Source organism: Perissodus microlepis, chromosome 3 (assembly GCF_051167445.1).
Source record: "Perissodus microlepis isolate ML-2025 ecotype Zambia chromosome 3, ASM5116744v1, whole genome shotgun sequence".
NCBI lineage: Eukaryota > Metazoa > Chordata > Actinopteri > Cichliformes > Cichlidae > Perissodus > Perissodus microlepis.
The window spans coordinates 30023650-30038675 of record NC_140463.1 but is presented as its reverse complement, the minus strand read 5'-3'; the positions used below and the strand labels follow the sequence as shown (position 1 = coordinate 30038675).

Below are 15026 nucleotides of genomic sequence, written 5' to 3'. Positions count from 1 at the left end.
ACAGATAGCAGATTAGGGTGTGTCTCTGTCACACCAACCCTCTGCATGTCCTCCTTCTCTATATCCATTAAGCTCCTCTGTAGTCTTCCTCCAAGCATGCCTTCTTCTTCTTTGTGCCGGGTGCCGTGCCTGAAGCAGCCCTTCTCATTCTGGGCTTGTCAAAACATGCAAATGGAAAGTTAGACATTTTAATCCCAGAAAAAAAACATCTGATTGCATAGAAAGTGATAGTTTTATTTTGGTGGAGAACTGTTCAGCTGCGTGATTTGCTTGTTGTTTGCTCTTCTCACATGAAGTTTATCTGAAGTCCGTGTCAGGACAACAAAAACTAATCAGAGGTTAAAATGGGACACATCAGTCGTTCACGTCACTGGGGAAGGCTCAAGTCTAGTACAACTCAGGGAGGTCAGCGGGGGTCAGAATAATCCCCCATCTCTCTCTCTCACACACACACATGCATGAATGCTTACACATAATCCCCACAGCATGCTCAGTGAAGCCCAGCCTGGACTCACAGCAAATCAACAGTTGTTGTGATGAATAAGTGATCAGCAGCACTGAATAATAAATGGCATGTTTTATTATAATGTGACTTCAGTGTTTTATTTTTTTATTTCCCCTGGTTTCAGGATAGAGCTCATAAGGAAGAGAGCCACTCGCCTCCAGCTGTATGTGATAACGATGTGTCGCCACCCGAAGTATGTGGCTGTGAGGTGTGAGATGGCTCCACGCCGTATGATGGGCTTTTTTTTAATGCCTCTCTGGCATCCAGAACCTTCAGGTGCCCCCAGGCAGGATTCACAGTTGCCTGTAATGAACATCAATATCATTTCATGACTGAATCTCATGTCAAAACAGGGACATTTATTTATTTAGCTATTTGTTTTACTTTACATCACTGGGGTTGATTTGGTTTGTACTCAGTTTGACTAAAGTTGTTTGTTTTATTGTATTTAATATTCTGTGCTGATATGAATTAACCTACTCTGTAGGTGAAAGACATGTTTGCAGCTGCATAAACGCACAGAACATTCAATGAGCCATTAAAGGGCTTTTTTTCTATGCACGTGAGCCTCATTATGACGCTACCCTGAGTATTTAAACCAGTGTAAAAATGTTTTAGGACATATTAAACCATAAATGTCTTAACATAAAAGAAAAAAACTGTAATTTCAACAGCACATCTCAAGATTTCTATGTAAAGATGTGTAAAATTATAGAAAATTACAGGGAAAATCCTCCTAGCTCATTATGCACCCTGTCTTGTATTTATAAGACATACATGTTTTGTTGATTCACAGAATTTTTTCTTTATGTTTATTTGTTGCTCAATTCCTTTTTGGTTCAGCATGAATAGCTATGTGGGAGCAATCAGCAAAAAAGGCTTAAAACTGATGAAAATACAGTTAAAAGTCCAAAAATAAAAGCCAATCACATTTTCCAGCCTTTTAGTGGACCTGATTGGAGTCTTTGCTGGGCCAACTGTAGCCCCAGAACCTAATGTTTGACACCCCTGCATTTTATATATATATATATATATATATGGAAATTGCCCACTCGGCAGGTTTGCAGAGTGTAATAGGTAATGGTGTAATAAATATCCATTTAGCCTGGTAGCGTTTATTTGTGAGAAGTTCCTCACATGACATCACACTAGAAAAATGCTTTTCTTCCATTTATATGCCTCTTTAATCGCCTCTTTAATCTTTAGTCCATCAGATTCATTTTAAGATAACTTGGGAATCCTGGTATTCGGTCAGGTGCTAATTTCTGGCTTCAATAGCCGGAAATGTACTCCACAAAAAATAACAATCGAGCTAGGTTTGCGCGATATTATTGTTTGGTCTCTGGTATATTATAAGGCTGACACGTGTGCAGTAATGGGAGGCAGTGGATGGTTATCGGGGCCCAGCAGCCATGTTTCTCTGCCGCAGGGGTCTCCTGGGTAATTACAAACAGCCCCAGTCAGTGAAAAGCATCCAGACTTTGGATGAGGCAGCTCGTGTTTATTGCCACTGAAATGTCTTGCTGATCTGTTAGAGAGGAATCATAATAAAGATCGTGTCTAATATACAGCTCAGGGTTTCCGCACAAACGGACTCCTCATCTTCTCCAGACACTAAGCGCATGCACGCAGCAGCACGACCTGGGACACTTCAGGCGCCCCCACAGGTGCATTTTTGCGGTGATCACGTGTGTGCCCGCCCCGCTCAGCAGCCTCCAATAAAGCACGGCAAAAGTCACCGCTCCTCTCCCTTCTAGCAGCCAACACCGCAACGAGGGAGGCACAGATCGGCAGCGGTGACGTGAAACGAAACCAGCACCGAGCCCGTACCCGCGGCTCCAGGAGGATTAATTGGTAAACTAAAGCTCTCGGTAACCGGACGCCGCTGGTGGTGCTGGCTCGGAGCTCGGCAGAGGACACCGGGCCGTCCGGCGCATGTCGAGGTTGTGTTTTTCAGAGAAGGCCAGGTAAGTCAGACCCTCCTCCTCCTTTGCGGTGAAGCACGTCTCCGCTCTGTTTCGGTGCAGCTTCTTTTTATGCGTCAGCGTATTTCTGTTTGAACCATGAGTCTGATGACCATGTGTGCGTGCGTGCGTACGTGCGCTCGTGTCAAACTCAGCTCACTTTTAGCATCCATAATTTAGAATCCGCAGTGAGCAAAGCTCCGGGTTTTTGCGGAGCATCAGCACCGGAGGCACACACGCGCTGTCTGAGGATTGCTGAGAAAAGACCCCCCACCCTCCTACCCTTTCGGCGTGACCGTGGGACCATTGGAGCTGTAAATGCCGGCTGAATGATTGGATCAGCTGTAAAAAGCGACTGTGTGTGTGCAAAGTGCAAGCAGCGGCAGCCAGGGCTGATATGTCTGCGTTCTGCGATGTTATCAGAGAGCAGGACATGACAGACTACGTCAGGAATGAGAAAAAGAAAAGATATTTAGACTCCACCGTGGAAATTCATTCTACAGACTTCACGAGTGCACATTATATTTCAATGGGTAATGTAAGAGTCGCAGTTAAACCCAGCCACGCTTTTCCAAAATCGTCTTGTTTTATTTTTGTGACATATACGATGATTCGTCACAGCTGTAATTAAAGTATTGTCCCCCTCAGCACAAGCAGCAGGAGTTTTATTTACAGACTGATCGCATCAGACGCGCACACTTTATGATTTATTGAATTAACGCCCCTGTGCACGCCCCCCTCTCCGCTCTCCCTCTTCAGTTTCAATAGGCTGGAGCTCCAGTGAGGCAGGTCTGCGCGCACTGGAAGCCTGGGATTCAATTGGTGGAAGTAGAAAGTAGAGCCCCGTCCTCCTTTTTTTTTTTCTTTGCTGCAGGAGGAGCAGACTTGGAGGAAATTGAGAGAGGCGCCGCTCAGCAGCAGCAGCAGCAGCAGCCTGCGCAGTTTAGAGAGAGAGCACGGCATGAGGGACTTCACCCCCAAACTGCGCACCGACTCTGCAGGATGCACCCCTGCAGCTGTGTAGCTGCTTGAGGACTCACTGAGACGAGCTCGTTCCGGACGTGTGCAAGAATCTCTGAGGGACTGGGCTTGACTGGTTTCAGACCGCAGCTGCAACATTTGGTTTATCGTTCCTGCTCTCCTGAGAGCCGTGCGCTGTGGCCTTGTAGCGGACATGGGAAATGTAAACAGTAGTCGGGCTGGATTTTAAACTACGCACACGTCCCAAGTCCGCCTCCTCCCGGGCCGTCCGAGACGGAGATGGAGACGGAAAGGATCGTGCATGAGCAGGAGGGAGAGGCTGAGCCGCCCATGCACCACGTCCATGGAACCAACCGGATTAGACCGTCCTCATACCGGGCCCTGCGCAGCGCCGTGTCTACCCTGGCCCGCCTGGATGACTTCAGCCGCGAGAAGATCGGCGCAGGGTTCTTCTCTGAGGTGTTCAAGGTGAGAAAACGGGGTCTAAACGGGGGGACGGGACAAGTTTTCACTTAACTTCCACGAGCTGATTTTGAGTCTCGTTTGTGACAAGCTCGAAGTTTAACGTGCACATCCTGCAGTCTGAGTGGAGCCTCTAAACTTTCAGTATTTTAAGACTGCAAATAGATGTACTTCCTGACGCCCCAGAATGAGTTGTTGACTTCCTGTCAAGTCTCTTGATGGTGCTGAATAACTGCTGAGGAAGCTGATGATGCATTTTTTTTTTTTTTTTTTTTTTTTTTTTTTTTTGATGGATGGCATCATGGTGTCCACACCTGTTTGCAGTGACCTATTAGTTGGTGAAAGATGGACGCAGTGTTTTGTTTTTGCCTCCCAACCCCATGTGTAAGGGGATATGGTCAGTGCAGGTAGATCATGTACACCTGTAAGGTGACCCTACTCCTGACTCTGCTTGCACCAGTGGCCTTCATCCCCTTTTGTCACGCTGCCTTTTCAGTTGCATCGAGCCTAATTCTGAGGTACGCCTCATTAATGATGGCTCTGAGTTGCCAGGGTGTGATGGTGTGAAAGAGATCACTCCAGGAGGAGCTGGCTGCGAAGAACCTTAATGCAGCGTAGCAGGTATAGCTTTAATCTCTCGAGTCTGTTTCATCACCGTTGTCTAGCTGCACCAGGAGCTCCCGGCAAGGTGTTTTAGCAGGTGTTTGTCTTTGTCTGAGGAGATTTTGTCAACATAATGGTGTCACAACTGTCCACAGCTCAGTTATGAGATGTTACAGGTGTGTAGTTGAATTTGCAGGTGGGTGTGGCGCGACCTAAGACTTGATTAGGCTTGATTCAAAGATTATGAGGATTAGGGGGTTTAATCTAGAGCATACTGCGGCTTTATGGTAGCACTTGTTGTCACTGTTGATAAAGCTGATGGTTTTTAGCTGCAGATTAATGAGCTAATGGTTGCAGCTCTGTATTTGTTCACTGAGCAGCAGTGCAGGTGACTGCAGCAGCATTTGGTATAAATTAACAGTTCAAGCTTCATTTTTTTGTTTGTTTAAAAAAAAAAAAATCTAATAGGATCAAAGTTGGAACAATAATTTAAGTAGGTTTCGTTGTTTAATGAAGGGAAAACGGCCTAATTTCTAATCATTAAGTTTCAGGCCAGCGCTGACTACCTGCTCTCTTAAGCTTTCTGATGAAAGGTGTTTGCCGTTTAGTCTGTTTCTTCTTTCATACAGACTTGGAATTAACCGAAGTACTGCTAAAACCTAAACCCCGAAATTCTCAGGCAGCGCAGCTGTCAAGTTAAACGATCCAGCTGTAGTATTTTATAATGGTGTGTGTTTTTTCACACCCTACATCACACTCGCATGTGATTCGACAGGCTTTTGCAATAAATCTGCGTCTTTAAATTGAATTTACTGTGCAAAAAATAATTGTTAGACACTATTCACTCTATAGGTGATGAAGGCATTCCTCTGGGGTTATAGCTTCTGTATATTTTTTTAAATAAACTGTTCAAGTTTTATTTAATTTGGTTTTATGTTGGTAGAAGGAAATGAACTCTGGGTTAGTGCGTTGGACTTTGTTTAACCTTTTAAGTGGTCATAAAAATGTCTGTCAGTGAGGTTGCTGGTGGAAATAATTTGGGTGCAGCTCTTATCGTGTGATCTGCTCGTATACAATCGCCACACTTCTAGCAGCGATGCTTCATAGGCTACATGTACCAGCCTGGACTAAAGCATTAGAGTATTCATAGTTACATTTAAGTTGCAGGTGTGGATTTCCTCCATATCACTCCTGTCACAAGTGTCTGTGTGTGGCTGGTCAGGCTTTCTGTGTGTATGTATAGAAATAGAAACACTTGTATGTTAACCCGCCCTACAGTAAATCACTGCCTGGCTGAAGAATTTCTTACTTATCAGTTGATGTGTTTGACTTCAAAAATCTAAAATATTAGAAAGTGACAATGTGATTTTAATTTGGTAAATAGTTTATCAAAGGATTGCGAGCTCTGCTGTTCAATACTGACGTCAGTGCCTATAAAATAAACGCTCCTTAAAGGTAAATCTGTCTACAGTAATGACTAGTTCTTGTTAAGAGATTATTTTGAGCTCCTTCATTTTGACTTGCCAAACACCCAGATGAGGTAATGTGTCTGATCTTTGGATCTGTGGTAACGCACAGGTTAACAGCTGGCTGTAAACAGCTCCAGTTGTTTTCAGTGTGATCATCTTGTCTTTAAAAGCATTAGTGGGACTATACAGGATGAATTTGGTCTTCCTGCAGATTGTTGCACAACTAAACTCGTGATATGAAATCACATGGAGTGGGTGCATAAGATGCTGAGTACAGTAATTATTTCCATCATTGATCATACTGTTGAACAGGCGTTTGTCAGAAATGGTGGCACATGCTTATTGTGGCAAATCATGAAAATGAAAGGGGTAAAAAACACAAAATGATCAGTTTCATGTAAGGCAAAGAAAAGCAGCGAAGGTTTTCGTGTCAAAACTGCACATTATTTCAAATATTTCTAAAAAGTTGGTCTCTACTTCTAACATTTTAAAGGTTAAAAAATTAATTGGCTGGGTTGTGGAGTCTAATGCCATTTTCACACAGGCTTTGGAGGCCTGAACTTATCTACACGTGTAACCCAGTTGGCGTGCACGAGCGATCACAAATGACTCAGGCATCAGGTGCCCTTTATCACGTCCGTTCCTTGGTACAAAGTTTGAGGAAAAGTGATGACTGTGCAGCATCTACGCCGTCTCCTGTGCGCTCTGCTTGGGCCAGCGGATTTCCAGAAGGGAAAGTCCTGATGATCATTTGTGCATTCATTTGTGAAATAAGAATGTTGTTTTCACAAGAAGTTGACTCATTATACAAAACACGATTAAGTAAAAACATCTAATTCTTGCTTTTGAGTGCTTCAGTTTAAAAGAAGTCCGGCTCAGGTCGACCTTCACTAAACGAGGCTTTTTGTGTTCGGACTTCACTCTTTGTGCTGTTCTCGTTCTCAAGGAAAAAAAATGTTCTTGAGGCCACTCGGCTTCTTGAAGCCACTCCCTCAGCTTTGCCCTTTGAATGGCCAATGAGCATGCAAATGTCACTGTGCTCACTGCAGGCTTGTTAAGTTGCCACTTGAGTCTGGATGAGCGTGCTCTTTGATAGTGCTATATAAATGCAAAATTGTTACCACAGCTATCAGTCATATTTATAAGTGTGCTGACACGGCTGACCGAATAGTCGCTCCTGTATCCGGGTTTAGCTCGGAGGAAGAAGGCCCAACTGTTCTGCAGAAAAATCCCCCTACCTGATGTTTTGTTTATGAAACTTTACTAAACTGAAAGTGTGTATGGGCCACGCTTTGAAATGGATGCTCCTGCACTTGCTCACAAAGGCCTCCTGGCCTCCTGCCATGTGTGTGCTGCTGTTGTGCTTCAGATCAATGGTGACTCGCAGCAGCACAGACAAACGGGCAGCCATTCACATCTCCAGAGTGAAATTGTGCAATCTGGGAGGGGTCAGGGGGGAATAGAGGGCAGGGCGATTTATAAAAAAAAAAAAAAAAAAAAAAGGAAGGGAGCGCACATGTTAAGACAAATCCTCCAGGTGCTGTAATTCGTCTTCTTTTTAATATTGTTCAAAGCAAAGTTCTGGACGTGTCTGTAAGTGCCAGCTTTTGCACTTGTGCAATACTCCTAATTCATCAGCCTGATAACCCAGAGGCTCGAAAGCAATAAAGCGCCCATTCACAATTAAACTGCATCATAAGCCAAAGGTTCAGTTAACTGTAGGATGTGGTTATTTATTCTGTCCCTTTCTCAGGGCTGCAGGGAGTTGAGCAAACAAATTGGATCAATTTCTAATTGGATTATTGTTTTACTTCATATTACTGCGTCACGCTCCGGCTGTTTCTCTCCTGATAATAGATGGCATGTTTGTGAACGCAGAGAACGTTAGACGTCCAAGAACAAGCACACGTAGAAGATTTGTTCTCATTTGGACTTTCTCCATCATTTACATGAGGCATGGAAATCTCAGCGTCCACAGAAAATCCCACTCCACAAAGGCAACTTTGGTGTATCATTTGATGTTTTGTCTGTTCAGACAGGACATGAAATTGTTATATCTCAAATGTGTGTGTCCACTCAATCCCAAACCTCAAGTGCTTGATGAGTCTGAGGCTGGTGATATTACGTCACATTCGTGGCACAACCGAATTCACAGATCATTGACTGTATATGAAAGTTTCCATGTGGGTTCCACACATCGAATTCAGCTCACTATGGCTCTGGAAGTTGTTGCACACAGGAAGTGATGAGGAACCGGATCCCGGGCTGAAGACATCACATGACCGCAGCACACCTGAGCTGCAGCACACCTCGCTCTTAATGTGTGAGGGCTCTATCACGTCTTGTTCTTTCAGTTATAAATGTAAAACATGAACTGATAGTTGGCTGGGTAAAGGTAACATTTTCCACCTAGATATGGGAATTAAACTGGTTCCAGATCCTTCAATTCATTGGACTTGTATACCTCAAAGCTTATCAGAGTATCTATTATCAGTGCTGGTATCTGTGTGGGGTTTTTGCTTTTGCTTTTTTGTTTTTTTGTGCATAGCTAAACTGTGATTTCAGTCTCATGCCATTGCACACCTCCATATGCAGTTTTATTCTCTGCCGCTCTGCTCTGTTAATCAGTTGGTAGTTGATGCTGAAAACGTTTTTTTCCCACACAGAAATTCGATCACATAAAGTAGCTGGTGAATAATCGAACCTTTAAGTAGAATAGGCAGATGTGCTGCTGTCAAAGTTTTACCTGTACTCATCCATAGTTCTTCCTCCAGGTATAGCTAAAATGATTTAATCTCATTATTTTTGACCTGTCTATAAATACATGACTGCCTAATTTGTAAATTATTTAACGCAAAATTTAAGCTGCTAACAACTGCTGTGCATTTGCAAGCCTCTTTGCAACCCACCTCCCTTCTGGCTTCTCCTTTTCATGCCATTTCTGATTTAATCGGTGTCCTGTTACTGATGCCTGCCCTGCTGTGCGCCCTGTCTCCAGTTTTCCAAGTATGTGTATCGAGTTCCCAGAACGGAGCCATACCAGCAATTATAAAATTACTGCAGATGGAGCACTAGCAGTCTTATTTTTTTTTCTTACTGTGCTCCTGACTGAGCTGAGCTTAATAAGGTCAGAGCCCAGATGTTATCTTTCAGTGTAGCAGTTGTTGTAGTTTCACCAGTGCGTTCCAGTCATTCTGCTAATTACTACAAGCAGCCTGTTATCTTAGTGTTATATTTAACCAACATGCTGTACGTGATATAATTCCCCATTTCCTGATTGCTTTATTCTTTTGGTAATTGAGCTTCAGCATCACTGCCAGTTTTTCACAAACACTGAATTTCCATGAAACTCCTCACTGTAAGAAAGCCAGTCATCCTGGTAATTATCATACATGCTGTGATTAGCCCGACTGGAGGCTGTGTGTGCATTTGTTTTGGACTCTGCGTAAACCTGATGTAAGATAACAAGCTCATGGAGAGTAAGTGGATAAGAAGTGGGATTTAGGAGTGTTGTCCCTGTGATTGAAGAGTGTGTCGGTCAGCTGTATGTGACGAGTTGGTAAGGTGAAGGAAATGGTTTGTCAAATGCTGCTGTGCTGCTGCTGTTTGAGTGTTTATCAAGTTTATATCTGCCATCAAGACCTGTTGCTAGGCAAAAATTCACTATCATCAGCTATATTTGGCTTCTAGCGATTACTGTTTCCTGCTTTCTTAAATGTAGGGATTTTTTTTTTTTTCTTAAAAAAAAAAAATTGTAATAAGGGCTTTGATATTTGAACATTTTAAATCAGGTTTAACATGGAGCCAAATTTTTTATTTTTTTTAAGCCCACTATTTACCCGCTAGAGTTAACAAGCTGTCATTTATCCACTATTTGTAGTCGGACTAAAATGGACCTGAAATTAATTTTGTTTAGTTTGCGGGTTATATGTATATTATATTTAGCAAATAAACTTGCTAGATAATAAAGTTTCTTCCTTAAATATTCCTTAATAGAGTATGCTTTGTAGGTAGGTTGTATTTTTATTCAATTTCAGGATTATTTTATTTAAGCCTCTTAACATTGACGTGTGAATCATTTAGGTACATAAAGATGCCTAACTCGATAAATGAGCTTGTATCGTCTGCATATAACAGACAACATGGTAAACAATGACACTGAAGTTATGTCTTTTGGCACTTTGTTACTAGCAGCCTGTCACAAAAACACAGAACTTGTTCCAATTTCATTAGTTGAATCTATGAAAGTTGTCAAAGAGCCGATAGCTTAAAACGTGTGTGTGTGTGTGTGTGTGTGTGTGTGTGTGTGTGTGTGTGTGTGTGTGTGTGTGTGTGTGTGTCAAAATAAAAAATTGAGGAAAACTGGGCAAGTAGAGGACAAAAGACGTGTCAGGACTGGGGAAAAACATCTACAGTAGATTAACAATATCTGAAAGTCCTTAAAGTGGGAAAAATCCAGCACAGGACCTGACTGATGCATCTGGCCCTTTAGTCGACCCTTCAGTCGACCCATGTACTGTTCACTGAAACCTCATCAGAAATGGTTGCAAGTCTTATATAGCGTCTTTCCGTGTGTGTTTGCAAATATTTCTCACTGTCCATGTAAAATGTAAAGAAGTGACGGTTTTCCAAAGACTTTTGCACAGTACTGTACTCGTTTATGTTTGCATTTTCATAACATTTCTGCTCTGCCTCTCACAAAAACATTCGGTTTTTATTGGATTAGCTGAGTTTAACTTTCAGTGGATCCTCTAATTACTGAAGAAATACCCCCGATGTACCTGTTACTCAATGTTGGGATTTCTGTAATGGTGGCAGGAATGTTTTCCTCTTCTTTCTAACATTTTATAGATTTGGCAGTTGTTTTATGGATTTATTACCCAGGTCGATTTATATTAGAAAACACGACTTTCTTGCAGAAAACAAAATCTTTTCTTACATCTTATTGGTTTTACACTTCTGAAATGGCATGGGGGAGAGGGAAATAAAACATTTTTGTAACCAGCAAATCTGGGAATCTCCCAGCAGGACGTGTCTGAATGTAATCAGTTCTTAGTAAATCCTGGTGGCTGGAACGATTTCAGCTCTGGAAATCTAAAACGACAACAAAGGAGGAGGAAAAAAAACAGATCTCCTGTGTTGCATACACACAAACCACGATCCATCATCAGCTGTCTCCTGTGTGCCTGTGATCATTTTCAGTGTTTGGGATTAGGAGGCAGGCTGGGTGTATGTGCTTGTGTTACTGTTGGATGGTGGTGTTGGTATGGGAGAGCCAGTGCAGACTTGAAAATGATTGCTTTTAGTGTGGCACTTTCCCCTCATTATTCCCTTCCTCTGTCATTCCAGTCGGGGCCTGCTTTGCTGCAGCTCGCTGCACAAATATTTAGCTTTGTTTATATTCTGCACGGCCACACAAACACGAAAGTGCTGAGTGTGTGGTGTTTCACGTCTTCATTTAAACCGCTGTGTTTATTGAATACAATTTTTCAACTTGACTGTGGATTAAAATAGGTAGTTGGGCAAGAGTTGCCCAACACTTATGTTTTCAGGTCCTTCCCTTTTTTTCTTTTTCACCCCCTCTCGTGGTTACCAATAGATTTATATCAGGAGACACTTTGTGTGTTTACATTGGTGCACAATGAGCGTTTCCTCCCGTCCACTTGCTGGTGGGGCTGTAGTCTTAGCTAAACCTCAAGGAGAGCAACTCCCCTGTAAGAAGGTAAACAAGTGGTTCAGTATTTGTGTCGCCAGTGACGGTTGCTCAGTTCACTGTTCCATTAAGGCTTCACATCAAGAATACAGTAGAAAACTTGCAGTATTAAAGCCACACATGGTAATTTTTTGGCCGTTTGTGTTTTATACATATATCTTTCTCCAAAATCTGCCACGTCCAAATCCAGTGGAAATATGTCCTCACTATATTTGATAAAAACATAAATTCCCCTAAAAATCTGAAATTAAGGACAAGTAATAGTAAGGTAATTACAAATAACACTTTCCAAAGTGTACCTAAATGAATTTCCACCTTGGACTTTGTTTCTTTTGGTCTTTTATTTTGAAAGTCACTTAAAAATTAGGCCTCTGGATGGTTTCCTTGGATTTAAGAAGGTTAACACGGCAAGGACCCAGGTCTGTCTTTCTTACTAGACTCCCAGCACAGCTCCCAGGTAGATCCAGTCTTGGGGGGGGGGGTTGTTAGATAATAATTTAAAAAAAAAGTTGGTGTTGTCATTTATGCACATGGATTTGATGAGGTGTTACTTATATTGTATTTAATATGGACTCTAGAAGCTATCACTACAGCTGCATAACGTCTTGTATGTCCATGTATCAGTGAAGGAAGTAATTTTTCTAGAAATAATCAGGCACTCGAGGACCATAGTTTAAAAAAATCAGTCATGTCTCATGCATGTATTAATCCAGTGGATCCAAACCTGGTCCTCATGTTCTTCTGTCTGCTTTAGCAGCCTCTCTGGGGTCAGCGATGATGACAGTGTATTGCTGCATGCGTGAACTTAAATGACCCCTCTTTGTTTTGGCCTGTGTGTGAGGAGGCGTGGCCGGCTCAGTGTTGCTGTTGTGCAACAGACAGTGATCGGTTTTGTGACGGCTCGTGGACTGCACGCCTCCCGGATCAGGTTGTGTTTCTGAACCTGACCCGACCGCACAGAGTGGGACCTCCCTGCTCGTTCACTGATGGACCCCCGCTTGGCTGGGTGCCTCGTCTCGGTCGTTTCCACGCGTGCGTTCTTATTGAAACGCAGTCTGTAAGCTTCTTCACGCTATAACTGAGAGCAGTGCCTCAGGCAGCAGCTTAAGCCTTGAGTTGTTTTGCAGAAGTAATTTTATCCATCAAACACAAGTTTACTTCCCCCCCTCGGGACTTTACTCGGTCTCTTCACACTTCAGCGTAAACCTCACGTGTCAGTTTGGTTGATGTGTTGCTTCCTTTGTTAAAAATGTCTTGAAATGCTGATTGTGAGATAAATGTTGCTTTCCTTTTGTTAAAATACTGTGTAGGAAGCACATTCAGTGATGATGATGATGATTATTACTTTTTTGAAAGGGATGTTTTGCTTTCATGTGCATCTACAAGCCAGTACTGTGAGGAGATTTGTCACATTTGTTTTGCTGTATAGTACAAGAAACGCATTTTAGTATTTCCACTTTCTGATGTGGTTTGAAGGCTGATTTACTTTTCATTAAAGTAGCCAGAGATGGGCTACTGCTGGTGGGAAGCTGAAGTAACCATGAAATCCTCAAGGCCTTTGGAGTTGACCCCGTGTGTGTGTGTGTGTGTGTGTGTGTGTGTGTGTGTGTGTGTGTGTGTGTGTGTGTACAGCCACACTCCACCCTCTGCAGCAGTGTGTGATCTGTTCAGCACAGATTTTCTGCTTCCAGCCAGAGTCGCCACTACAAGGTGAAATCACACAAAACACAGCATTACATGAAATGAACATCAGCTTAAATGTTAGTGAAGCTTCTTTGATATTCAGGAAAAATTGTGTTTGCATATCATAAAATGTAATCTGCATTTTACACTTTACCAAAAACATTTATATATTTGTTTCATTTATGTTTATAGTCCAAAATCCTTAAGGTTCACTTGTTTGTGGTGAAACCGATTTGTTAAATAGGTGGTAGTGATAGTAGCAGTGACTGTATTTTTCAGTGTATTATATTCTTCGTGCCAACATAAACAAACTTCCAAAAACAAAATGATTTTTTTTTTTGGTTAATTTTCCCTCTTATCCACTTTGCCTCAAAGTCAGTTAGCAGCTCTAGCTAACATTAGAAATGGATTCATTAATATTAAAAAATATTAATCGCAAATGCCAAAACAACTGCCGTGTTTTGGCATTGAGACTTCATTGAGACTCCTTACAGCAGTTCGTGAGCTGAGGGTACCTTGCGCTTGGAGTAAACCCTGGCTGCAGCTTGCAGCATTAACCGTAAGAAGCCTGGCAGTACCGCAGCACTGCAGAAACGACCATCTGTCAGGTTAAACTACAGGTCTGGTCTCTCTGAGGCTGCAACAAATGTGTAGTTTTTCTCATAGTACGGTTTACATATGCTCTTTTCAAACAAGTCTTTCCTTCCAGTGCGTCGTCCATCTGCATCTCTGGCACGTCCTTCCCTCTCTCGCTGTGCATCAGTCTGCCTCATCGGGCTGCTGGCTAATGACAGACGCTGCTGCACATGTTGGCTCTACTGAGCGAGACGGCAAAAGATGCCAGTGACCTTTCCTCTGCTGACAGCAGCACTTTACAAGGCTCGGTGTGTTTGAAGGCGAGCGTTAGGGTGTGGCTGGGCACATGCATGTGAGCAGAAGTCCTTTTTTTGTGTGTAATTGGTTCATATCATGGGATAATCTCTACGTAGGCATGGACATTCCAGTGGCGAGTCCTTGGAGATGACCATCAAAGTGCTTGGAATGAAAAACACCACGCATACGCTGTTGGCCTTACAGAGTTCAGCTTTTTAAGATGGCCAAAAAAACCAAACTGCACACGTAAGAAAGGTTTGCACTTGAGCTCCATGCTGAGTCAGGCTGACTCTGTGATGATGATGAGTGAGAGGTTGTTTGTTTGGGAGCTTAAACTGTCAGGACAAAATTTGACAGGTCAAACAGGGCTGCAGTTCCAACCACTGCTGTCTCAGCAGTTGGTGCATGTTTGCAATGCAACCTGCCTGTGCGAGTCAGTGTGTGTCTGTGTGTGGCTGCCCGTTAATCACAGGATTACACAGCAGAGTGTCAAAAAAAAAAAAAAGATATCGTCTAAGTGTGAAGGCAGAGAAACCTAGACAAGTGTGATGTGAATCCACAGCCATGCAGGCTGCTTTCCAAGAGAAATTGGTGCTAATGTGTGCACAAAAAGGCTTTTTAAGTATAAAGTAACCTTTAATCAGCTTCAAGGCTCCATCTTCCAGCCCACATGAGTCTGCATCAGCCTCTAAGTGCAGCAGATGTATAAAGAGAAGTGGAGATTAGTCCTGCACCTCTCCCCTCCACACTTGTGCTGCTCAGCCTTCCTTTTT

At 42.8% G+C, this 15026-nt stretch overlaps 1 protein-coding gene across 1 annotated transcript in view; it reads left to right on the top strand.

The window, feature by feature from the left end:
* Positions 1-2042: 2042 nt before the first annotated feature.
* The window catches only part of tesk1b (testis associated actin remodelling kinase 1b), a 31426-nt gene continuing 18442 nt past the window's right edge, over positions 2043-15026 (top strand). The window contains exons 1-2 of the mRNA XM_084923954.1: positions 2043-2472; positions 3344-3918. Of these exons, the coding sequence (XP_084780080.1) occupies positions 3730-3918 (189 nt within the window). The 5' untranslated portion in view covers positions 2043-2472; positions 3344-3729. The remainder of the gene's footprint in view (positions 2473-3343; positions 3919-15026) is intronic.